Here is a 25,963-nt window from a genome sequence, read left to right on the forward strand (position 1 = left end):
TACTTCAACAGGCCTTACTGTTACTGAGAGAACACTGCTTCAACAGGCCGTACTGTTACTGAGAGAACACTACTTCAACAGGCCTTACTGTTACTGAGAGAACACTACTTCAACAGGCCGTACTGTTACTGAGAGAACACTACTTCAACAGGCCGTACTGTTACTGAGAGAACACTACTTCAACAGGCCTTACTGTTACTGAGAGAACACTACTTCAACAGGCCGTACTGTTACTGAGAGAACACTACTTCAACAGGCCGTACTGTTACTGAGAGAACACTACTTCAACAGGCCGTACTGTTACTGAGAGAACACTACTTCAACAGGCCGTACTGTTACTGAGAGAACACTACTTCAACAGGCCGTACTGTTACTGAGAGAACACTACTTCAACAGGCCGTACTGTTACTGAGAGAACACTACTTCAACAGGCCGTACTGTTACTGAGAGAACACCGTACTGTTACTGAGAGAACACTACTTCAACAGGCCGTACTGTTACTGAGAGAACACTACTTCAACAGGCCGTACTGTTACTGAGAGAACACTACTTCAACAGGCCGTACTGTTACTGAGAGAACACTACTTCAACAGGCCGTACTGTTACTGAGAGAACACTACTTCAACAGGCCTTACTGTTACTGAGAGAACACTGCTTCAACAGGCCGTACTGTTACTGAGAGAACACTACTTCAACAGGCCGTACTGTTACTGAGAGAACACTACTTCAACAGGCCGTACTGTTACTGAGAGAACACTACTTCAACAGGCCGTACTGTTACTGAGAGAACACTACTTCAACAGGCCGTACTGTTACTGAGAGAACACTACTTCAACAGGCCTTACTGTTACTGAGAGAACACTACTTCAACAGGCCGTACTGTTACTGAGAGAACACTACTTCAACAGGCCGTACTGTTACTGAGAGAACACTACTTCAACAGGCCGTACTGTTACTGAGAGAACACTACTTCAACAGGCCGTACTGTTACTGAGAGAACACCGTACTGTTACTGAGAACACTGCTTCAACAGGCCGTACTGTTACTGAGAGAACACCGTACTGTTACTGAGAGAACACTACTTCAACAGGCCGTACTGTTACTGAGAGAACACCGTACTGTTACTGAGAGAACACTACTTCAACAGGCCTTACGGTTACTGATAAAACACTATCCAGAGAGCCTTGTAACACATTTCTGGATTAGTTATCATAGGTTTCATGAGCTCAGAACCCAGTCTAGGCCCTTCTCAAGAGGTGTTTCCTATAGATATTTTGATATATATATTTTTTACAGTATAGTTACATATAGTATAGGACCATCTGAATACCGGCGCTCACACTTATCAAATAAGAGTATAGCAAATATCCAAGCCTATCCACTTTATTCATATAGCACAACTCAAAGTTTAAATGAATATGAATATAGTCAAAATGACTATTTTCATATGGATGACTCAGCCCCATGGAGACTTTCTATGGATGACTCACCCCCATGTGACGTGAATTCATGGAGATTTTATTTTGTTTTTGTCGCATTCCTTACAGTCAATAATGTGACGACCGGCGAAGACTCAACGGAGACTAAAAGGATGATCTAATGCATTATCTATTGTTTGTCTGGGGCACTTTAAAACACAGTCTATGGACTTTTAATGTTCGTTTACAGCACTTTTTTTTATCTAGCACACTTTTGTTACGCTTGTTGATTATTTAGTGGACTGAGATCATCTTAAAACCCTTTTAGACTTGAGGACGATTCTACAAATGTCTTCTAAATTCTTTCATTCTCTAATAGGGGATTCACACTGAGACGGACTGAATCCGTTTCATTGGAACCGTTTTCGAATACGGTTGCCTGGTCCCCGATGGCCATGATTCACATTGCCCGAGATTCAACAGCGCACCCGGGTACACTTGCATAACACACTTTAATCCTCCTGATGACGGTGTGCTTGGTGGCTGGCGCGCACGGACACTGACCATCAGCTGTGCGACATTGTCTCAAATAAATCCAGACACACTGCATTGCATTGCCTCTTTGGCTTTTTGCTGTTATACTACTTCACTGTCAGCCTGCCTGCTATTCACTGTGTCAGTCAGTTCTGTGCTCCAGTGTATTAGTTTGCTATGGATTCTACTTCAGCATTATTATTATTTTGTTTTACTTTGGAAACTGTGCCAAGCAAAGCCCAAGAGCCACGTGTAGTCCGCAGAATAAGATCAGCGCGCACTGCGGTGCTGCGCGTATAAGCAGATTCAACAGGAGACGGGCGGCGTTGAGAAATGTGCTGGTGTTACGCATCGTGCAGCGGCTGTGTTTTTTTGTTGACGCTTGGCTCGTCGACTACAGATTATGTCACGTTCTTAAAAAAAAAAACAGTCCACTTCCTTCTTTAGGTACGCATGCAGTCACATTGGAACGATCCGTATCTGAATACACTTCAACGGTCCAGAGACCCTCCCCCCATGCGGTCCCGGGGATGGTTGGGCGATCCGCTCCCGGGAACGGTACGCATCATTCACACTAAACCACAACATCTGCCAAGTGGTCCCGAGTGCGCACCCGGGACTGTGAATCCCCTATACGTTTTCTGAAAAACCTGTTTCTATATCGTTCCCCCCCCCCCCCCCCCCCCAGGGCTGGAATGAGGAGACCATTGTCGGGCAGACTTAAGGGCCTCACACACCGTCTGCGAACGCCACGCTTCAAAACAGCCGCCTCCGTTATTTTCAATGAACCTATCGCACACCGGCTCGCGCTGACGCCTCGCCTGACGCTACGATAGAAACCAGTTATATTTTCCAGGCGTTACCGCTGTGCACCCGGTGTGTGTTGGGCTTCACCTGGAAGTGTGGATCCGTGTCGGTCTCTCCGATGTGCGAGAGCAGCTCCCCGCTGGCCTGGCCCACGTTCCCCGCAGCCTGCAGGAGGTGCTGACGAGGCTGGGAAATAAATGCACACGTTAGAAATAATTATGCTCATACTGTCACATATGAAACCCACACTGATCACCTGAAATGATCCATTATTTATATGGAGAAATCCCCGTCATTTAACCCATTCTGAACGGGCACCCATTTTGGTGTCGGCATCATTTGTGCTTTATCTATTTAAAAATAGCAGATCTACAAGCTCATATCGCGCCACCGAGTGTCGCGATACGAGCTTGTAGGTCTGCTATTTTTGAAAAATCGAAGAACGACTGACATTTTTTAGAATCTGATCTCAGGTCAGAATGGGTTCATCAGACCCAGTGTGTGTCCAGTGGAAACCTCGTATGAATCTGATCTCAGGTCAGAATGGGTTAAAGGAGAATTCCATGCTAGAAGGCTTTCTTACATTCATTTGTAGTTGTTACGTCCCCAACAAAGAGGTCCAGGTGTTTTTTTTTTTTTTGCAAAAGTGCATTATTGGCCATTTCCCCCTAACATAAGCCCTCAATGGGGGTTGGGTTTTTGTTTCACTTATTTCCATCAAAACAAGTAGTAAAGTGTGCCGCTCGGGATACTATTTACATTATGAAGAGAGGATATTTTCAAAAAAATATAGATTTTTGAGCGATGGAAATAAGCGAATTAGCACAACACCCCATAGCCCCATTAAATTCAATGCAATTCAATGCAATTCATGTAGGGCTTATGGTAGGGAAAATAGCCAATAAGGAGCTTTTGCACAAAATAACACCTGGACCTCTTTGGTGGGGACGTAATAGACAGACTTATAGACAGACTTATAGCATGTTAAGTAGACAGCACTAGAATTGCATTGTATGTAGTCATAACACTTTATAATATATATATATATATATATATATATATATATATATAGTATCGTATATGTATAGTTTCATTATATGGATATATTCCACTGTTACGTTCATAGCTTACGCACGTTTCATGATAACTATTGTTTATGTATGTGATGTATATTGCCATGCTTATTGTTCTTGCTTATTGTAAATCGCTCTGGGTTAAAGGACCACTTCACCACTTTTCAACCTATCTTCATATAATAGGTCCTCACTAATAATCATGATAAAATGGCACAATTTGTTTCTACTCAGTCTGTGTCTCATAGGAGGGCTGTGGGCAGTTTAGAAACCGTCTTCCAGTGACATCATCATTATGCAGATCTTTTTTTAAACAAGATTGTTTTACAAACATTTTTAGATTTTCATTATCGTGAGAACGATGGCTTCCATTTTCGCATTGCAACTTTTCAGGACTAGAAAGCCTGCAGTTTCTATTAGCTTGTATTCCCCATCGATGTCGTCACTGGAAGACGGTTTCTGAACTGGCCACACACAGCCCTCCTATGAGACACAGAACGAGTAGAAAAAAATTGCGCAATTCTTTTTCATGATTATTAGTGAGGACCTATTATATGAAGATAGGTTGAAAAGTGGTGAAGTGGTCCTTTAACCCATTCTGACCGGGCACCCATTTTGGTGTCGGCATCATGTTATGCTTTAGCTATTGAAAAATAGCAGATCTACAAGCTCATAGCGCGCCACCGAGTGGCGCGCTACGAGCTTGTAGGTCTGCTATTTTTGGAAAATCGAAGAACCACTGACATAGAAACATAGCTTTTTCAGAAAACTGTCATTTTCAAACAGACATTTTTAGAATCTGATCTCAAACTGTAAACCTCGGTGTTGGCGGGCTGGGCGGTCTGATAAATGCCTAAACGGTTCGTACCTCGGTGTTGGCGGGCTGGGCGGTCTTCAGCATGTCCGACACCGCCCCGGCCAGGTTCTTGGCGGCGCCGAGCAGCTGCTGCCCGTTGGCGCCCTCGTCCTCCATCAGCGCGGCCAGCAGCTTCACGCCCTTAGACATCTCCGTCAGGTTGGAGGAGATGGTGGTGACCGCACAGCCCACCGCCGTGTAGTCCGTCTCTGCCGGGTCGCCTGGAGGACACAGACACAGACACACACACACACACACACACACACAGACACACACACACACACACACACAGACACACAGACACACACACACACACACAGACACAGACACACACAGACACAGACACAGACACAGACACAGACACAGACACACACACACACACACACACACACACACACACACACACACACAGACACACACGTATTTATGTCCACACAAAGGAGATGCATACAAGGAAACAAATAGTAAAGGTGCAGTTGAGTGTTTTCATGTCACTCTGCTTACCGTATATTTACCAAATAGTTAGTCCGGGAGCTAGACCCAGCCCTCATAGCAATTTTTGCTACCTTTTTTTCACTATTATTTCCTGTTAGCATATACCATGGGCCATCTCAAAATGAAGGGACCACTCCCAACTCGGGGCCGTTTGGTTTCAGGGGCCCAAAAACCCCTTTTTTGGTATATGTCTCTGGCGAAATTGTGTAAAGGCAAATAAAAAATCACTAAAATTACATAAATACACATGGAAGTGTGAAATTTGGCATGGAGTATCCTGACACATAGGGGTAAGTATCAGAATAGGATTTTGGGGCTATCTACCATTGTATTCTTAAATATGACCTACATCATCCTCAGAAACACAAAAATATACACTGTCCGCTTAACAAATAACAACAAAGATGGTTATTTTCCAGCACATTAGGGTGAATATAACTGCCTCACTTGTATATAGAAAACTTCCCATATCCTTAAGCTTCAATTTAAGCCCAAGATGACCTCTCTATCTTGAAGATTACTCTTTCTGTGGCCAAAATGCTGCACTATACCTCAAATCGGAGACATTTTCATTATCAGTCACTATAGCCTTCCAGAGTCCTAGAATGTAACAATAGGTTCACATGTTCTGCAACTACTGCTGTCTGAAGTTAGAAACATGAATACTACAGCAGGAACACAAATGCCTTTTATTATATTTATATTTATTTATTATATTATATGCACATAATAGCTTGTTTCAGTACATAGCCTATCAATAGTCACCCAAATCAATGTGCACCCAAATGTAACAGTGACCGAGTTAAAGACAAAGGGAGACACAACATAAAAATACTGTATGACAAGGGGGCATCAGATTCCTTGTTTTTATTTTTCTTTCTTTTTTTCATAATTTATCAAAGAAATCAAAGAAAACAACAAAAACAACCACAACAAAATAATTGTTATACCACTGCATATTTTAAACCTTAAATTCACAACCCTTCCATATTGACAACTACTTTAGGTTTATTCATCATCAGATTCATCTTCCTCCTCCTCTTCATCATCAGAATCATTCATATGTGTATGAATTTCTTCTAGGTCATCCTCGTCTGTCCCCTCTTCAGACAACACATCAATGAGGGCTTTGGGGGTGACGTCACCTTCAAACCATAGAAGCTCTAGTTTGCCATTTTCTGAGTTCAGATGAAACCCATGGTCAAGAGGTGATGGAATTTCTGTGTTATTCTCATGAGCCCTCTTCCAGATGCATACCTGGAAGTTAACTCTTTTGACATGCTGCAAGAGGACCCTCTTGCATGGTGGAAAAGTTGAAAGGTCAAGGGAGAGACCTGGTCGAAGCTCGAGGCTTGAGCCACACATTTTCTTCACCTTGATCTCTCTTGCCTCATCCACACGCTTCACTCGAGGACCAAAGCTATAGAGGCGACAGGTGAACTCTTCAACACCAGTTAGCACAAGCCCATCAAGTTCCCAAGAGTTCCCCACTGCGCTAAAGATCTGAATGAACTTAGAATGCTGATTCAGAAGCTTGATGGGTCGCACCTTTCCTTTGCCTTTGAATGCAGAGGTGCAGTCAGCACCAGTGAAGGCATGCAAGGCCAGCAAAGCTGAAATATGTTCTTGTGAATAATCTTCAGCCAGCTGGTTGATGTTAATCAGCTTATCTCCCATGTCAAATATGACATCAACTGTGAAGGATTTGGCATAATAGAGGAGAATGAAGAAAATGTCAGAGTCTCTGGCTCTGACTCGGACAGTTTTGATGTGAGGCATTGTGCTTTGGATGTGATTGATGTAGATGATCACCCTCACATCAGTTTCTTCATGTGTTGAATTCAGATCAGGTAGAAGTGCTTTGGAAATCACTCCAGCTTGAGCTTCTATCCTGAAAGCTTGACCAGCCTCAATGAAGATGATGGGCCTTCGGAGTATCTCTTCCATCATATCTGGAGAGCTCCAGTGCTCGAGAATTAGATGTATGAGTGACTTCTTGTTGTCATCATTTGTGAGGAAACCTTTCCAATCTGCAGGTCGGCGAACATTCAGACCATTAACTATGTACCGCTCACCACAACCTCTGCGATCCCTCTCAGCTGATTTTGAGAAAGTGGAGCTCCCTTCTCCTGGTCAATGTGGTCTCATTGTAGATGGTAATGCCACATTCTATATGAGCAATGTGCCCCAGACAATGAAGACTATATCAGAGAGCATCTTCAAAAGTCAACCTACTGCTGCAGAAACAGTATTCAGTACTGACACTTATGTTGACCGACTTCATTCACCAAAATCAGCTGAGAGGGATCGCAGAGGTTGTGGTGAGCGGTACATAGTTAATGGTCTGAATGTTCGCCGACCTGCAGATTGGAAAGGTTTCCTCACAAATGATGACAACAAGAAGTCACTCATACATCTAATTCTCGAGCACTGGAGCTCTCCAGATATGATGGAAGAGATACTATGAAGGCCCATCATCTTCATTGAGGCTGGTCAAGCTTTCAGGATAGAAGCTCAAGCTGGAGTGATTTCCAAAGCACTTCTACCTGATCTGAATTCAACACATGAAGAAACTGATGTGAGGGTGATCATCTACATCAATCACATCCAAAGCACAATGCCTCACATCAAAACTGTCCGAGTCAGAGCCAAAGACTCTGACATTTTCTTCATTCTCCTCTATTATGCCAAATCCTTCACAGTTGATGTCATATTTGACATGGGAGATAAGCTGATTAACATCAACCAGCTGGCTGAAGATTATTCACAAGAACATATTTCAGCTTTGCTGGCCTTGCATGCCTTCACTGGTGCTGACTGCACCTCTGCATTCAAAGGCAAAGGAAAGGTGCGACCCATCAAGCTTCTGAATCAGCATTCTAAGTTCATTCAGATCTTTGCCGCAGTGGGGAACTCTTGGGAACTTGATGGGCTTGTGCTAACTGGTGTTGAAGAGTTCACCTGTCGCCTCTATAGCTTTGGTCCTCGAGTGAAGCGTGTGGATGAGGCAAGAGAGATCAAGGTGAAGAAAATGTGTGGCTCAAGCCTCGAGCTTCGACCAGGTCTCTCCCTTGACCTTTCAACTTTTCCACCATGCAAGAGGGTCCTCTTGCAGCATGTCAAAAGAGTTAACTTCCAGGTATGCATCTGGAAGAGGGCTCATGAGAATAACACAGAAATTCCATCACCTCTTGACCATGGGTTTCATCTGAACTCAGAAAATGGCAAACTAGAGCTTCTATGGTTTGAAGGTGACGTCACCCCCAAAGCCCTCATTGATGTGTTGTCTGAAGAGGGGACAGACGAGGATGACCTAGAAGAAATTCATACACATATGAATGATTCTGATGATGAAGAGGAGGAGGAAGATGAATCTGATGATGAATAAACCTAAAGTAGTTGTCAATATGGAAGGGTTGTGAATTTAAGGTTTAAAATATGCAGTGGTATAACAATTATTTTGTTGTGGTTGTTTTTGTTGTTTTCTTTGATTTCTTTGATAAATTATGAAAAAAAGAAAGAAAAATAAAAACAAGGAATCTGATGCCCCCTTGTCATACAGTATTTTTATGTTGTGTCTCCCTTTGTCTTTAACTCGGTCACTGTTACATTTGGGTGCACATTGATTTGGGTGACTATTGATAGGCTATGTACTGAAACAAGCTATTATGTGCATATAATATAATAAATAAATATAAATATAATAAAAGGCATTTGTGTTCCTGCTGTAGTATTCATGTTTCTAACTTCAGACAGCAGTAGTTGCAGAACATGTGAACCTATTGTTACATTCTAGGACTCTGGAAGGCTATAGTGACTGATAATGAAAATGTCTCAGATTTGAGGTATAGTGCAGCATTTTGGCCACATAAAGAGTAATCTTCAAGATAGAGAGGTCATCTTGGGCTTAAATTGAAGCTTAAGGATATGGGAAGTTTTCTATATACAAGTGAGGCAGTTATATTCACCCTAATGTGCTGGAAAATAACCATCTTTGTTGTTATTTGTTAAGCGGACAGTGTATATTTTTGTGTTTCTGAGGATGATGTAGGTCATATTTAAGAATACAATGGTAGATAGCCGCAAAATCCTATTCTGATACTTACCCCTATGTGTCAGGATACTCCATGCCAAATTTCACACTTCCATGTGTATTTATGTAATTTTAGTGATTTTTTATTTGTCTTTACACAATTTCGCCAGAGACATATACCAAAAAAGGGGTTTTTGGGCCCCTGAAACCAAACGGCCCCGAGTTGGGAGTGGTCCCTTCATTTTGAGATGGCCCATGGTATATGCTAACAGGAAATAATAGTGAAAAAAAGGTAGCAAAAATTGCTATGAGGGCTGGGTCTAGCTCCCGGACTAAGTAGCCCGGGCTGTTAATATGCTAAATCGATTCGGGAACTAAACTTGTGGGACTGTAGCAATCTCAATGCTACCAATATATCATCATCCTCCTCCTGCAATTTAGTGCAACAATATTGTACAATTTACAATTTACAATTTAGGCATTTAGCAGACGCTCTTAATCCAGAGTGACTTACAATAATCAAGAACAAAAGCATGGGAATACATCACAAAAGCATTTATCATAAAACATGCGTAAGCTAAGAAAGTAACAGTGGAATATCTATATTATGAGACTATACATATAAACTATACATATATACTACTATGCTGTACAAAACATACAGTACAAGCTCACAACGCGCTGACCGGGAACGCGTGGGTCCTGGAGTTACGTGCATTACAGACGTACCGTACACACACTTTGTTGATCTGGTGCATTTATAGATAGATGTGATGTAAATCGATCTGAATAAGAGCGATATTGAGACAAAGTCAAAGCAGACATTCAACACTTTTCGTGCCGGCATGTTTCCGGGGCACCTTAGTAGACATTTCCAGGCAAAAACTACAAAATGACATCATTTCGCGGGGTCCTGACCGGCCATTTTAAAATCAGGAAGTAAGAGTGCAAGCTCTCCGCAGCGTGCTCGGGGCCCTAGCTAGCATGCGGGACCATAACATGCTAACCTGGAACGAAGCGATAGCCTTTTAGTGGCATCCTGACTTCATACTTTGTCTCATGTCACCCAATCTGGGGGTAAATTCCGAGACAAAGGTCGCTAAAGGTCGCGGCCAGTGTGGGCGTCTATGGAGTCCCTTTTCGTCCCTTTTGGTTCTCGACCGTTCCAACATGGTGGCTGGTCCTCCTGACCGTTCCAACATGGTGGCTGGTCCTCTTGTCGTCGGGGCCCGTATATCCGGGAGGCGTACGTACATTAAGTACAGTTAAACGATCAAACGCAAAAGCATGGCATAAGAGTGTGGAGTTTAATTAACTGTTTTTGGATGTTTATGGCCCAAAATGTGTCACGTTGAAAAGGGCAAAAAACCTGCGTTACCTGCAGTGAGGTTGACCATATGGATCGTTAATGCAGTGAGGTTGACCATATGGATGTTACCTGCAGTGAGGTTGACCATATGGATGTTACCTGCAGTGAGGTTGACCATATGGATCCTTACCTGCAGTGAGGTTGACCATATGGATCCTTACCTGCAGTGAGGTTGACCATATGGACCTTACCTGCAGTGAGGTTGACCATATGGATCGTTACCTACAGTGAGGTTGACCATATGGACGTTACCTACAGTGAGGTTGACCATATGGATGTTACCTGCAGTGAGGTTGACCATATGGATCCTTACCTGCAGTGAGGTTGACCATATGGATCCTTACCTGCAGTGAGGTTGACCATATGGACGTTACCTGCAGTGAGGTTGACCATATGGATCCTTACCTGCAGTGAGGTTGACCATATGGATCCTTACCTGCAGTGAGGTTGACCATATGGATGTTACCTACAGTGAGGTTGACCATATGGATCGTTACCTGCAGTGAGGTTGACCATATGGACTTTACCTACAGTGAGGTTGACCATATGGATCGTTACCTGCAGTGAGGTTGACCATATGGATCGTTACCTGCAGTGAGGTTGACCATATGGACCTTACCTGCAGTGAGGTTGACCATATGGACCTTACCTGCAGTGAGGTTGACCATATGGATCGTTACCTGCAGTGAGGTTGACCATATGGATCCTTACCTGCAGTGAGGTTGACCATATGGACCTTACCTGCAGTGAGGTTGACCATATGGACGTTACCTGCAGTGAGGTTGACCATATGGATCGTTACCTGCAGTGAGGTTGACCATATGGATGTTACCTACAGTGAGGTTGACCATATGGATCCTTACCTGCAGTGAGGTTGACCATATGGATCCTTACCTGCAGTGAGGTTGACCATATGGATGTTACCTACAGTGAGGTTGACCATATGGATCGTTACCTGCAGTGAGGTTGACCATATGGATCGTTACCTGCAGTGAGGTTGACCATATGGACCTTACCTGCAGTGAGGTTGACCATATGGACCTTACCTGCAGTGAGGTTGACCATATGGATCCTTACCTGCAGTGAGGTTGACCATATGGATCCTTACCTGCAGTGAGGTTGACCATATGGACGTTACCTACAGTGAGGTTGACCATATGGATCCTTACCTGCAGTGAGGTTGACCATATGGATCCTTACCTGCAGTGAGGTTGACCATATGGACGTTACCTACAGTGAGGTTGACCATATGGATCCTTACCTGCAGTGAGGTTGACCATATGGATCGTTACCTGCAGTGAGGTTGACCATATGGATCCTTACCTGCAGTGAGGTTGACCATATGGACGTTACCTACAGTGAGGTTGACCATATGGATCCTTACCTGCAGTGAGGTTGACCATATGGATCCTTACCTGCAGTGAGGTTGACCATATGGATCCTTACCTGCAGTGAGGTTGACCATATGGATCGTTACCTGCAGTGAGGTTGACCATATGGATCGTTACCTGCAGTGAGGTTGACCATATGGATGTTACCTGCAGTGAGGTTGACCATATGGATCCTTACCTGCAGTGAGGTTGACCATATGGATCCTTACCTGCAGTGAGGTTGACCATATGGATCCTTACCTGCAGTGAGGTTGACCATATGGATCGTTACCTGCAGTGAGGTTGACCATATGGATGTTACCTGCAGTGAGGTTGACCATATGGATGTTACCTACAGTGAGGTTGACCATATGGATCCTTACCTGCAGTGAGGTTGACCATATGGATCCTTACCTGCAGTGAGGTTGACCATATGGATCCTTACCTGCAGTGAGGTTGACCATATGGATCGTTACCTACAGTGAGGTTGACCATATGGATCCTTACCTGCAGTGAGGTTGACCATATGGATCGTTACCTACAGTGAGGTTGACCATATGGATCCTTACCTACAGTGAGGTTGACCATATGGATCCTTACCTGCAGTGAGGTTGACCATATGGATCCTTACCTGCAGTGAGGTTGACCATATGGATCGTTACCTGCAGTGAGGTTGACCATATGGATCCTTACCTGCAGTGAGGTTGACCATATGGATCCTTACCTGCAGTGAGGTTGACCATATGGACGTTACCTGCAGTGAGGTTGACCATATGGATCCTTACCTGCAGTGAGGTTGACCATATGGACGTTACCTACAGTGAGGTTGACCATATGGATCCTTACCTGCAGTGAGGTTGACCATATGGATCCTTACCTGCAGTGAGGTTGACCATATGGACCTTACCTGCAGTGAGGTTGACCATATGGATCCTTACCTGCAGTGAGGTTGACCATATGGATCGTTACCTGCAGTGAGGTTGACCATATGGACTTTACCTACAGTGAGGTTGACCATATGGACCTTACCTGCAGTGAGGTTGACCATATGGATCCTTACCTGCAGTGAGGTTGACCATATGGATCCTTACCTGCAGTGAGGTTGACCATATGGATGTTACCTGCAGTGAGGTTGACCATATGGATCCTTACCTGCAGTGAGGTTGACCATATGGATGTTTACCCTGCAGTGAGGTTGACCATATGGATCCTTACCTGCAGTGAGGTTGACCATATGGACCTTACCTGCAGTGAGGTTGACCATATGGATCGTTACCTGCAGTGAGGTTGACCATATGGACGTTACCTGCAGTGAGGTTGACCATATGGATCCTTACCTGCAGTGAGGTTGACCATATGGATGTTACCTACAGTGAGGTTGACCATATGGATCGTTACCTGCAGTGAGGTTGACCATATGGATCGTTACCTGCAGTGAGGTTGACCATATGGATCCTTACCTGCAGTGAGGTTGACCATATGGATCGTTACCTGCAGTGAGGTTGACCATATGGATGTTACCTACAGTGAGGTTGACCATATGGATCGTTACCTACAGTGAGGTTGACCATATGGATCGTTACCTACAGTGAGGTTGACCATATGGACCTTACCTGCAGTGAGGTTGACCATATGGACCTTACCTGCAGTGAGGTTGACCATATGGATGTTACCTGCAGTGAGGTTGACCATATGGATCCTTACCTGCAGTGAGGTTGACCATATGGATCCTTACCTGCAGTGAGGTTGACCATATGGATCCTTACCCTGCAGTGAGGTTGACCATATGGATCGTTACCTGCAGTGAGGTTGACCATATGGATCCTTACCTGCAGTGAGGTTGACCATATGGATCCTTACCTGCAGTGAGGTTGACCATATGGATCCTTACCCTGCAGTGAGGTTGACCATATGGATCCTTACCTGCAGTGAGGTTGACCATATGGATCCTTACCTGCAGTGAGGTTGACCATATGGATCCTTACCTGCAGTGAGGTTGACCATATGGATCCTTACCTGCAGTGAGGTTGACCATATGGATCCTTACCCTGCAGTGAGGTTGACCATATGGATCCTTACCCTGCAGTGAGGTTGACCATATGGACGTTACCTACAGTGAGGTTGACCATATGGATCCTTACCTGCAGTGAGGTTGACCATATGGATGTTACCTGCAGTGAGGTTGACCATATGGATCGTTACCTACAGTGAGGTTGACCATATGGATCCTTACCTACAGTGAGGTTGACCATATGGATCCTTACCTGCAGTGAGGTTGACCATATGGACGTTACCTGCAGTGAGGTTGACCATATGGACCTTACCTGCAGTGAGGTTGACCATATGGATCCTTACCTACAGTGAGGTTGACCATATGGATCCTTACCTGCAGTGAGGTTGACCATATGGATCCTTACCTACAGTGAGGTTGACCATATGGATGTTACCTGCAGTGAGGTTGACCATATGGATCCTTACCTGCAGTGAGGTTGACCATATGGACCTTACCTGCAGTGAGGTTGACCATATGGACCTTACCTGCAGTGAGGTTGACCATATGGATCGTTACCTACAGTGAGGTTGACCATATGGATCGTTACCTGCAGTGAGGTTGACCATATGGATCCTTACCTGCAGTGAGGTTGACCATATGGATCCTTACCTGCAGTGAGGTTGACCATATGGATGTTACCTGCAGTGAGGTTGACCATATGGATCCTTACCTGCAGTGAGGTTGCAGTGAGGTTGCAGTGAGGTTGACCATATGGATCCTTACCTGCAGTGAGGTTGACCATGGACGCGGTGCCCGCAGTGATGGCGTCCACCTGGGAATGGATCTCGTGCTTCGACTCGTCCATCTTGTTCTTGCGCCACGCTTGAGACGCCTGGAAGAGAGAGGACATGTTAAAAGGGTGCTCCGGTGCCCAGGGGCAGCAGGGTGTGTGTATATAATAGTATCTTACTGCGTCTGTCCCCAGGGGGGCGGCAGGGTGTGTGTATATAATAGTATCTTACTGCGTCTGTCCCCAGGGGGGGGGCAGGGTGTGTGTATATAATAGTATCTTACTGCGTCTGTCCCCAGGGGGGGGGCAGGGTGTGTGTATATAATAGTATCTTACTGCGTCTGTCCCCAGGGGGGGGGGCAGGGTGTGTGTATATAATAGTATCTTACTGCGTCTGTCCCCAGGGGGGGGGCAGGGTGTGTGTATATAATAGTATCTTACTGCGTCTGTCCCCAGGGGGGGGGGCAGGGTGTGTGTATATAATAGTATCTTACTGCGTCTGTCCCGAGGGGGGGGGGGCAGGGTGTGTGTATATAATAGTATCTTACTGCGTCTGTCCCGAGGGGGGGGGGGCAGGGTGTGTGTATATAATAGTATCTTACTGCGTCTGTCCCCAGGGGGGGGCGGCAGGGTGTGTGTATATAATAGTATCTTACTGCGTCTGTCCCGAGGGGGGGGGGGCAGGGTGTGTGTATATAATAGTATCTTACTGCGTCTGTCCCGAGGGGGGGGGGGGGCAGGGTGTGTGTATATAATAGTATCTTACTGCGTCTGTCCCCAGGGGGGCGGCAGGGTGTGTGTATATAATAGTATCTTACTGCGTCTGTCCCCAGGGGGGGGGGGGCAGGGTGTGTGTATATAATAGTATCTTACTGCGTCTGTCCCGAGGGGGGGGGCAGGGTGTGTGTATATAATAGTATCTTACTGCGTCTGTCCCGAGGGGCGGCAGGGTGTGTGTATATAATAGTATCTTACTGCGTCTGTCCCGAGGGGCGGCAGGGTGTCCAGCTCATCCAGGTTGGCCCAGGCTGCCTGCACTGCCTGCATGCTGCTGTTGATGGTCCCGGTTAAGGCCTGCTGGGCCGACGTCTGTGGACGGGTCACAGCATTACAGTACAGTACAGTACAGTACAGTACAGTACAGTACAGTACAGTACAGTACAGTACAGTACAGTACAGTACAGTACAGTACAGTACAGTACAGTACAGTACAGTACAGTTACAGTCCAATTCAACAAAGCAAAAGCAAACACAATATTCAGGATTTCAATTCAAAGATAGACGATCTACAAAGCTCAAAACAGTGCTTTCAGTGCATTGTGTTCATGACACGCTGTGAACTATTGAGTCTGCAATAAAGTCTACACTTTTTTAGGAAAACAATGTGGCAAAAAGCCCTAGCCCTACAGCCTAGGGCTTTTTGTATTATCCTTTTAACAGGTATTGTAAACCGTCCCACTGTACAATAGGCAAACTGCTAATAAAGCATCCAATCAATCAATCACAAGGACTATGCATAGTTCATGGGATAAATCCTTGTTTTCAGTGCCCTCTGGTGGATAAATTGACAAGGGTCACAGTACGTACCAGTGGAGGCATGTGGCCCCGGTGCATCTGTCCGCTGGTGATGTGCTGCTTGGCCTGAGGCATGGAGCCCATCTGGAAGCTCTCGGGGCCCCCGGCCCCCGAGCGCATGATGGCGGGGAGGGCCACGGAGCCCGTCTCCACGCGCCCCACCTTGTTGAACTGCTGCTGCATCACCGTGGACCTGGGGGGGGGGGGGAAAGGGGGGGGGCATCGGTCAGGGTGGTTCTAGGCAGCTAAAGGAATATATTTGAGTTTTCACTCAGTCGTTTGAATAGTTTTCATTTTGTGCTTTAGTCACATTTACTATTTTTATTTTTAGTCAACTAAAATGTATTTTGGCGGGCCTTGATGCCGTCGTCATGGCTGATTTTACGCTTGCTGAAAATAGCCGATCTACAAGCTCACGACGCGTCAGCATGCAACCAAGTGTAAAATGACTTATAGTGGATCTGTTGTCCACTAGTCCCTTCCTAACATTTTAGTCTAGTTTTTATTATTTGTTGACGAAACTGTCGATTATATTTAGTCTTAGTTTTAGTCATCGTAGCTTAGTTTTCATTTAGTTTCCATTTAGTTTTTTGTCAGTGAAAAAAAAGGTAGTCGACGAACATTTTTCGTTTAGTTTTAGTCGACGAAATCAACCACTTTAACCAGCATTTTTAAACTGTAGCTGTTGTAGGAGAAGACTTCCGCACACCTTGTACAAGCTTGTAGAGCTTGTAGATCTGCTATTTTAGAAAAAGAATTGTGCGTTTTTAATTGAAATATTTTCTTGTGGGGGGGGGGGGGTCCCTGAAACAATATATGTTCAGATGGGGGTCGGTGGACAAATACAGATAATTCTGCCGGTCCTTCACATGAAATAGTTTTGAGCACCACAGACATGGAAACAGGTTTTACAGAAAAAAAAATCAGGATTTAGAAGACATTTTGTACACTCAGCTACACTGTCAAAGGTCTAGTTTGTAGAGACTTGAAAATTGCCTTGAGATTTGCCATCCAACACAAAGACTCAATCTGTGGGCTGTTAGAAGAGTGGTTTTCAATATGTTTCATATTAAAAGGTCCATTATTTATTTGGCATTTGAGCCACGGACCACCGTGCGATGATGACATGTAGCCTCTCTGACCCAAAGCTAAAGAATATCCTGTTTGCTGTTGGATAAGATGTTGTCCACAATTCCATGCTGTATTGATGCTGGTACCATTAGGAGAGACAACAGACCAAACATTGATCAAAATAACAATTCTTTCCATTCTAAAGCTCAATCCACACTCTAAAAAGGGGTAATCAGGTCATTCTACTCTTTATTAACCCATTCTGAACGGGCACCCATTTTGGTGTTGGCATCATGTTATGCTGTAGCTATTGAAAAATAGCAGATCTACAAGCTCATATCGCGCCACCGAGTGGCGCGATACAAGCTTGTAGATCTGCTATTTTTTTTTTTTTATCGAAGAACGACTGACATTTTTAGAATCTGATCTCAGGTCAGAATGGGTTAATCAGACCAGTGTGTGTCCAGTGGAAACCTTGTGTGAATCTGATCTCAGGTCAGAATGGGTTAAACTCATTTGACCTGGAACCACTTGCCTCATTAGAGGATCAATGTGAGGGAGAGTTAGGGACACACATTTCTGACGATGTTTGGAAGGAAGCGCTGGATAGGATACTCTCTGGATAGGATACTCTCTGGATAGGATACTCTCTGCATAGGATACTCTCTGCATAGGATACTCTCTGCATAGGATACTCTCTGCATAGGATACTCTCTGGATAGGATACTCTCTGGATAGGATACTCTCTGCATAGGATACTCTCTGCATAGGATACTCTCTGCATAGGATACTCTCTGGATAGGATACTCTCTGCATAGGATACTCTCTGGATAGGATACTCTCTGGATAGGATACTCTCTGGATAGGATACTCTCTGCATAGGATACTCTCTGCATAGGATACTCTCTGCATAGGATACTCTCTGCATAGGATACTCTCTGCATAGGATACTCTCTGGATAGGATACTCTCTGGATAGGATACTCTCTGGATAGGATACTCTCTGGATAGGATACTCTCTGCATAGGATACTCTCTGCATAGGATACTCTCTGGATAGGATACTCTCTGGATAGGATACTCTCTGCATAGGATACTCTCTGGATAGGATACTCTCTGCATAGGATACTCTCTGGATAGGATACTCTCTGGATAGGATACTCTCTGCATAGGATACTCTCTGGATAGGATACTCTCTGCATAGGATACTCTCTGCATAGGATACTCTCTGGATAGGATACTCTGTGGATAGGATACTCTCTGCATAGGATACTCTCTGGATAGGATACTCTCTGGATAGGATACTCTCTGGATAGGATACTCTCTGGATAGGATACTCTCTGCATAGGATACTCTCTGGATAGGATACTCTCTGGATAGGATACTCTGTGGATAGGATACTCTCTGCATAGGATACTCTCTGGATAGGATACTCTCTGGATAGGATACTCTCTGGATAGGATACTCTCTGGATAGGATACTCTCTGGATAGGATACTCTCTGGATAGGATACTCTCTGCATAGGATACTCTCTGCATAGGATACTCTCTGGATAGGATACTCTGTGGATAGGATACTCTCTGCATAGGATACTCTCTGGATAGGATACTCTCTGGATAGGATACTCTGTGGATAGGATACTCTCTGCATAGGATACTCTCTGGATAGGATACTCTCTGCATAGGATACTCTGTGGATAGGATACTCTCTGGATAGGATACTCTCTGCATAGGATACTCTCTGGATAGGATACTCTCTGCATAGGATACTCTCTGGATAGGATACTCTGTGGATAGGATACTCTCTGCATAGGATACTCTCTGGATAGGATACTCTCTGGATAGGATACTCTCTGGATAGGATACTCTCTGCATAGGATACTCTCTGCATAGGATACTCTCTGCATAGGATACTCTCTGCATAGGATACTCTCTGGATAGGATACTCTCTGCATAGGATACTCTCTGGAGAGGATACTCTCTGGATAGGATACTCTCTGCATAGGATACTCTCTGGATAGGATACTCTCTGGATAGGATACTCTCTGCATAGGATACTCTCTGGATAGGATACTCTCTGCATAGGATACTCTCTGCATAGGATACTCTCTGCATAGGATACTCTGTGGATAGGATACTCTCTGCATAGGATACTCTCTGGATAGGATACTCTCTGCATAGGATACTCTGTGGATAGGATACTCTCTGGATAGGATACTCTCTGCATAGGATACTCTCTGGATAGGATACTCTCTGCATAGGATACTCTCTGGATAGGATACTCTGTGGATAGGATACTCTCTGCATAGGATACTCTCTGGATAGGATACTCTCTGGATAGGATACTCTCTGGATAGGATACTCTCTGGATAGGATACTCTCTGCATAGGATACTCTCTGCATAGGATACTCTCTGCATAGGATACTCTGTGGATAGGATACTCTCTGCATAGGATACTCTCTGGATAGGATACTCTCTGGATAGGATACTCTCTGGATAGGATACTCTCTGGATAGGATACTCTCTGCATAGGATACTCTCTGCATAGGATACTCTCTGGATAGGATACTCTCTGCATAGGATACTCTCTGGAGAGGATACTCTCTGGATAGGATACTCTCTGCATAGGATACTCTCTGGATAGGATACTCTCTGGATAGGATACTCTCTGGATAGGATACTCTCTGCATAGGATACTCTCTGCATAGGATACTCTCTGCATAGGATACTCTCTGCATAGGATACTCTCTGGATAGGATACTCTGTGGATAGGATACTCTCTGGATAGGATACTCTCTGGATAGGATACTCTCTGGATAGGATACTCTCTGGATAGGATACTCTCTGGATAGGATACTCTGTGGATAGGATACTCTGTGGATAGGATACTCTCTGGATAGGATACTCTCTGCATAGGATACTCTCTGCATAGGATACTCTCTGCATAGGATACTCTCTGGATAGGATACTCTCTGGATAGGATACTCTGGATAGGATACTCTCTGGATAGGATACTCTCTGGATAGGATACTCTGTGCATAGGATACTCTCTGGAGAGGATACTCTGTGGATAGGATACTCTGTGCATAGGATACTCTCTGGAGAGGATACTCTCTGGATAGGATACTCTGTGCATAGGATACTCTCTGGAGAGGATACTCTCTGGATAGGATACTCTCTGCATAGGATACTCTCTGGAGAGGATACTCTGGATAGGATACTCTCTGCATAGGATACTCTCTGGATAGGATACTCTCTGCATAGGATACTCTCTGGATAGGATACTCTCTGCATAGGATACTCTCTGGAGAGGATACTCTCTGCATAGGATACTCTCTGCATAGGATACTCTCTGGATAGGATACTCTCTGCATAGGATACTCTCTGGATAGGATACTCTCTGGATAGGATACTCTCTGGATAGGATACTCTCTGGATAGGATACTCTCTGCATAGGATACTCTCTGGATAGGATACTCTCTGGATAGGATACTCTCTGCATAGGATACTCTCTGCATAGGATACTCTCTGGATAGGATACTCTCTGGATAGGATACTCTGTGTATAGGATACTCTCTGGATAGGATACTCTCTGCATAGGATACTCTGTGTATAGGATACTCTCTGGATAGGATACTCTCTGGATAGGATACTCTCTGGATAGGATACTCTCTGGAGAGGATACTCTCTGGATAGGATACTCTCTGGATAGGATACTCTCTGGATAGGATACTCTCTGGATAGGATACTCTCTGCATAGGATACTCTCTGGATAGGATACTCTCTGCATAGGATACTCTCTGCATAGGATACTCTCTGGATAGGATACTCTCTGCATAGGATACTCTCTGGATAGGATACTCTCTGCATAGGATACTCTCTGCATAGGATACTCTCTGGATAGGATACTCTCTGCATAGGATACTCTCTGGATAGGATACTCTCTGGATAGGATACTCTCTGGATAGGATACTCTCTGGATAGGATACTCTCTGGATAGGATACTCTCTGGATAGGATACTCTCTGCATAGGATACTCTCTGGATAGGATACTCTCTGGATAGGATACTCTCTGGATAGGATACTCTCTGCATAGGATACTCTCTGCATAGGATACTCTCTGGATAGGATACTCTCTGCATAGGATACTCTCTGGATAGGATACTCTCTGCATAGGATACTCTCTGCATAGGATACTCTCTGGATAGGATACTCTCTGCATAGGATACTCTCTGGATAGGATACTCTCTGGATAGGATACTCTCTGCATAGGATACTCTCTGGATAGGATACTCTCTGCATAGGATACTCTCTGGATAGGATACTCTCTGGATAGGATACTCTCTGCATAGGATACTCTCTGGATAGGATACTCTCTGGATAGGATACTCTCTGGATAGGATACTCTCTGGATAGGATACTCTCTGCATAGGATACTCTCTGGATAGGATACTCTCTGCATAGGATACTCTCTGCATAGGATACTCTGTGGATAGGATACTCTCTGCATAGGATACTCTCTGGATAGGATACTCTGGATAGGATACTCTCTGCATAGGATACTCTCTGGATAGGATACTCTGTGGATAGGATACTCTCTGGATAGGATACTCTCTGGATAGGATACTCTCTGGATAGGATACTCTGTGTATAGGATACTCTCTGGATAGGATACTCTCTGGATAGGATACTCTCTGGATAGGATACTCTCTGGATAGGATACTCTCTGGATAGGATACTCTGTGGATAGGATACTCTCTGGATAGGATACTCTGTGGATAGGATACTCTGTGGATAGGATACTCTCTGCATAGGATACTCTCTGCATAGGATACTCTCTGGATAGGATACTCTCTGCATAGGATACTCTCTGCATAGGATACTCTGTGGATAGGATACTCTCTGGATAGGATACTCTCTGCATAGGATACTCTGTGGATAGGATACTCTCTGGATAGGATACTCTCTGGATAGGATACTCTCTGGATAGGATACTCTGTGGATAGGATACTCTCTGCATAGGATACTCTCTGGATAGGATACTCTGTGGATAGGATACTCTCTGCATAGGATACTCTCTGGATAGGATACTCTCTGCATAGGATACTCTGTGGATAGGATACTCTCTGGATAGGATACTCTGTGGATAGGATACTCTCTGCATAGGATACTCTCTGGATAGGATACTCTGTGGATAGGATACTCTCTGCATAGGATACTCTCTGGATAGGATACTCTCTGCATAGGATACTCTCTGGATAGGATACTCTCTGGATAGGATACTCTGTGGATAGGATACTCTCTGGATAGGATACTCTGTGGATAGGATACTCTCTGGATAGGATACTCTCTGGAGAGGATACTCTGTGGATAGGATACTCTCTGGATAGGATACTCTCTGGATAGGATACTCTGTGGATAGGATACTCTCTGGATAGGATACTCTCTGGATAGGATACTCTCTGCATAGGATACTCTCTGGATAGGATACTCTCTGGATAGGATACTCTCTGGATAGGATACTCTCTGGATAGGATACTCTCTGGATAGGATACTCTGTGGATAGGATACTCTGTGGATAGGATACTCTCTGCATAGGATACTCTCTGGATAGGATACTCTCTGCATAGGATACTCTCTGCATAGGATACTCTCTGGATAGGATACTCTCTGCATAGGATACTCTCTGGATAGGATACTCTCTGGATAGGATACTCTCTGCATAGGATACTCTCTGGATAGGATACTCTCTGCATAGGATACTCTCTGGATAGGATACTCTCTGCATAGGATACTCTCTGGATAGGATACTCTCTGGAGAGGATACTCTGTGGATAGGATACTCTCTGGATAGGATACTCTCTGGATAGGATACTCTCTGCATAGGATACTCTGTGGATAGGATACTCTGTGGATAGGATACTCTGTGGATAGGATACTCTCTGCATAGGATACTCTCTGCATAGGATACTCTCTGGATAGGATACTCTCTGGATAGGATACTCTCTGGATAGGATACTCTCTGGATAGGATACTCTGTGGATAGGATACTCTCTGGATAGGATACTCTCTGGATAGGATACTCTCTGGATAGGATACTCTCTGGATAGGATACTCTCTGGATAGGATACTCTCTGGATAGGATACTCTGTGGATAGGATACTCTCTGGATAGGATACTCTCTGGATAGGATACTCTCTGCATAGGATACTCTCTGGATAGGATACTCTCTGGATAGGATACTCTCTGCATAGGATACTCTCTGGATAGGATACTCTCTGGATAGGATACTCTCTGGATAGGATACTCTCTGGATAGGATACTCTGTGGATAGGATACTCTGTGGATAGGATACTCTGTGGATAGGATACTCTCTGCATAGGATACTCTCTGGATAGGATACTCTCTGCATAGGATACTCTCTGCATAGGATACTCTCTGGATAGGATACTCTCTGCATAGGATACTCTCTGGATAGGATACTCTCTGGATAGGATACTCTCTGCATAGGATACTCTCTGGATAGGATACTCTCTGCATAGGATACTCTCTGGATAGGATACTCTCTGCATAGGATACTCTCTGGATAGGATACTCTCTGGAGAGGATACTCTGTGGATAGGATACTCTCTGGATAGGATACTCTCTGCATAGGATACTCTGTGGATAGGATACTCTGTGGATAGGATACTCTGTGGATAGGATACTCTCTGCATAGGATACTCTCTGCATAGGATACTCTCTGGATAGGATACTCTCTGGATAGGATACTCTCTGGATAGGATACTCTGTGGATAGGATACTCTCTGCATAGGATACTCTCTGGATAGGATACTCTGTGGATAGGATACTCTCTGGATAGGATACTCTCTGGATAGGATACTCTCTGGATAGGATACTCTCTGGATAGGATACTCTCTGGATAGGATACTCTCTGCATAGGATACTCTCTGGATAGGATACTCTCTGGATAGGATACTCTCTGGATAGGATACTCTCTGGATAGGATACTCTGCATAGGATACTCTCTGGATAGGATACTCTCTGGATAGGATACTCTCTGGATAGGATACTCTCTGGATAGGATACTCTCTGGATAGGATACTCTCTGGATAGGATACTCTCTGCATAGGATACTCTCTGGATAGGATACTCTCTGGATAGGATACTCTGCATAGGATACTCTCTGGATAGGATACTCTCTGGATAGGATACTCTCTGGATAGGATACTCTCTGGATAGGATACTCTCTGCATAGGATACTCTCTGCATAGGATACACTCTGCATAGGATACTCTCTGGATAGGATACTCTCTGGATAGGATACTCTCTGGATAGGATACTCTCTGGATAGGATACTCTCTGGATAGGATACTCTCTGGATAGGATACTCTCTGGATAGGATACTCTCTGCATAGGATACTCTCTGGATAGGATACTCTCTGGATAGGATACTCTCTGCATAGGATACTCTCTGGATAGGATACTCTGTGGATAGGATACTCTCTGCATAGGATACTCTCTGGATAGGATACTCTCTGGATAGGATACTCTGTGGATAGGATACTCTCTGGATAGGATACTCTCTGGATAGGATACTCTCTGGATAGGATACTCTCTGGATAGGATACTCTCTGGATAGGATACTCTCTGCATAGGATACTCTCTGGATAGGATACTCTCTGGATAGGATACTCTCTGGATAGGATACTCTCTGGATAGGATACTCTCTGCATAGGATACTCTCTGCATAGGATACTCTCTGGATAGGATACTCTGTGGATAGGATACTCTCTGCATAGGATACTCTCTGCATAGGATACTCTCTGGATAGGATACTCTGTGGATAGGATACTCTCTGGATAGGATACTCTCTGGATAGGATACTCTCTGGATAGGATACTCTCTGGATAGGATACTCTCTGGATAGGATACTCTCTGCATAGGATACTCTCTGGATAGGATACTCTCTGGATAGGATACTCTCTGGATAGGATACTCTCTGGATAGGATACTCTGCATAGGATACTCTCTGGATAGGATACTCTCTGGATAGGATACTCTCTGCATAGGATACTCTCTGGATAGGATACTCTCTGGATAGGATACTCTGCATAGGATACTCTCTGGATAGGATACTCTCTGGATAGGATACTCTCTGGATAGGATACTCTCTGGATAGGATACTCTCTGCATAGGATACTCTCTGCATAGGATACACTCTGCATAGGATACTCTCTGGATAGGATACTCTCTGGATAGGATACTCTCTGGATAGGATACTCTCTGGATAGGATACTCTCTGGATAGGATACTCTCTGGATAGGATACTCTCTGGATAGGATACTCTCTGGATAGGATACTCTGTGGATAGGATACTCTCTGCATAGGATACTCTCTGCATAGGATACTCTCTGCATAGGATACTCTCTGGATAGGATACTCTCTGGATAGGATACTCTCTGCATAGGATACTCTCTGGATAGGATACTCTCTGGATAGGATACTCTCTGCATAGGATACTCTCTGGATAGGATACTCTGTGGATAGGATACTCTCTGCATAGGATACTCTCTGGATA

General features: G+C 44.5%; 1 protein-coding gene across 3 annotated transcripts in view; it reads right to left on the reverse strand.

Moving 5' to 3' along the window:
* Positions 1–25,963, reverse strand: part of tln1 (talin 1) — a 215,247-nt gene that overhangs the window by 116,081 nt on the left and 73,203 nt on the right. For all 3 annotated transcript variants that reach the window (XM_083793816.1, XM_083793817.1, XM_083793818.1), the window contains 5 exons: positions 16,326–16,506; positions 15,714–15,827; positions 14,732–14,840; positions 4,701–4,909; positions 2,847–2,945 (listed from right to left, as the gene is read on the reverse strand). In XM_083793816.1, the coding sequence (XP_083649942.1) occupies positions 2,847–2,945; positions 4,701–4,909; positions 14,732–14,840; positions 15,714–15,827; positions 16,326–16,506 (712 nt within the window). The remainder of the gene's footprint in view (positions 1–2,846; positions 2,946–4,700; positions 4,910–14,731; positions 14,841–15,713; positions 15,828–16,325; positions 16,507–25,963) is intronic.

This window comes from Protomyctophum parallelum, assembly GCF_964188405.1.
Source record: "Protomyctophum parallelum genome assembly, chromosome: 21".
NCBI classification, from domain to species: Eukaryota; Metazoa; Chordata; class Actinopteri; order Myctophiformes; family Myctophidae; genus Protomyctophum; species Protomyctophum parallelum.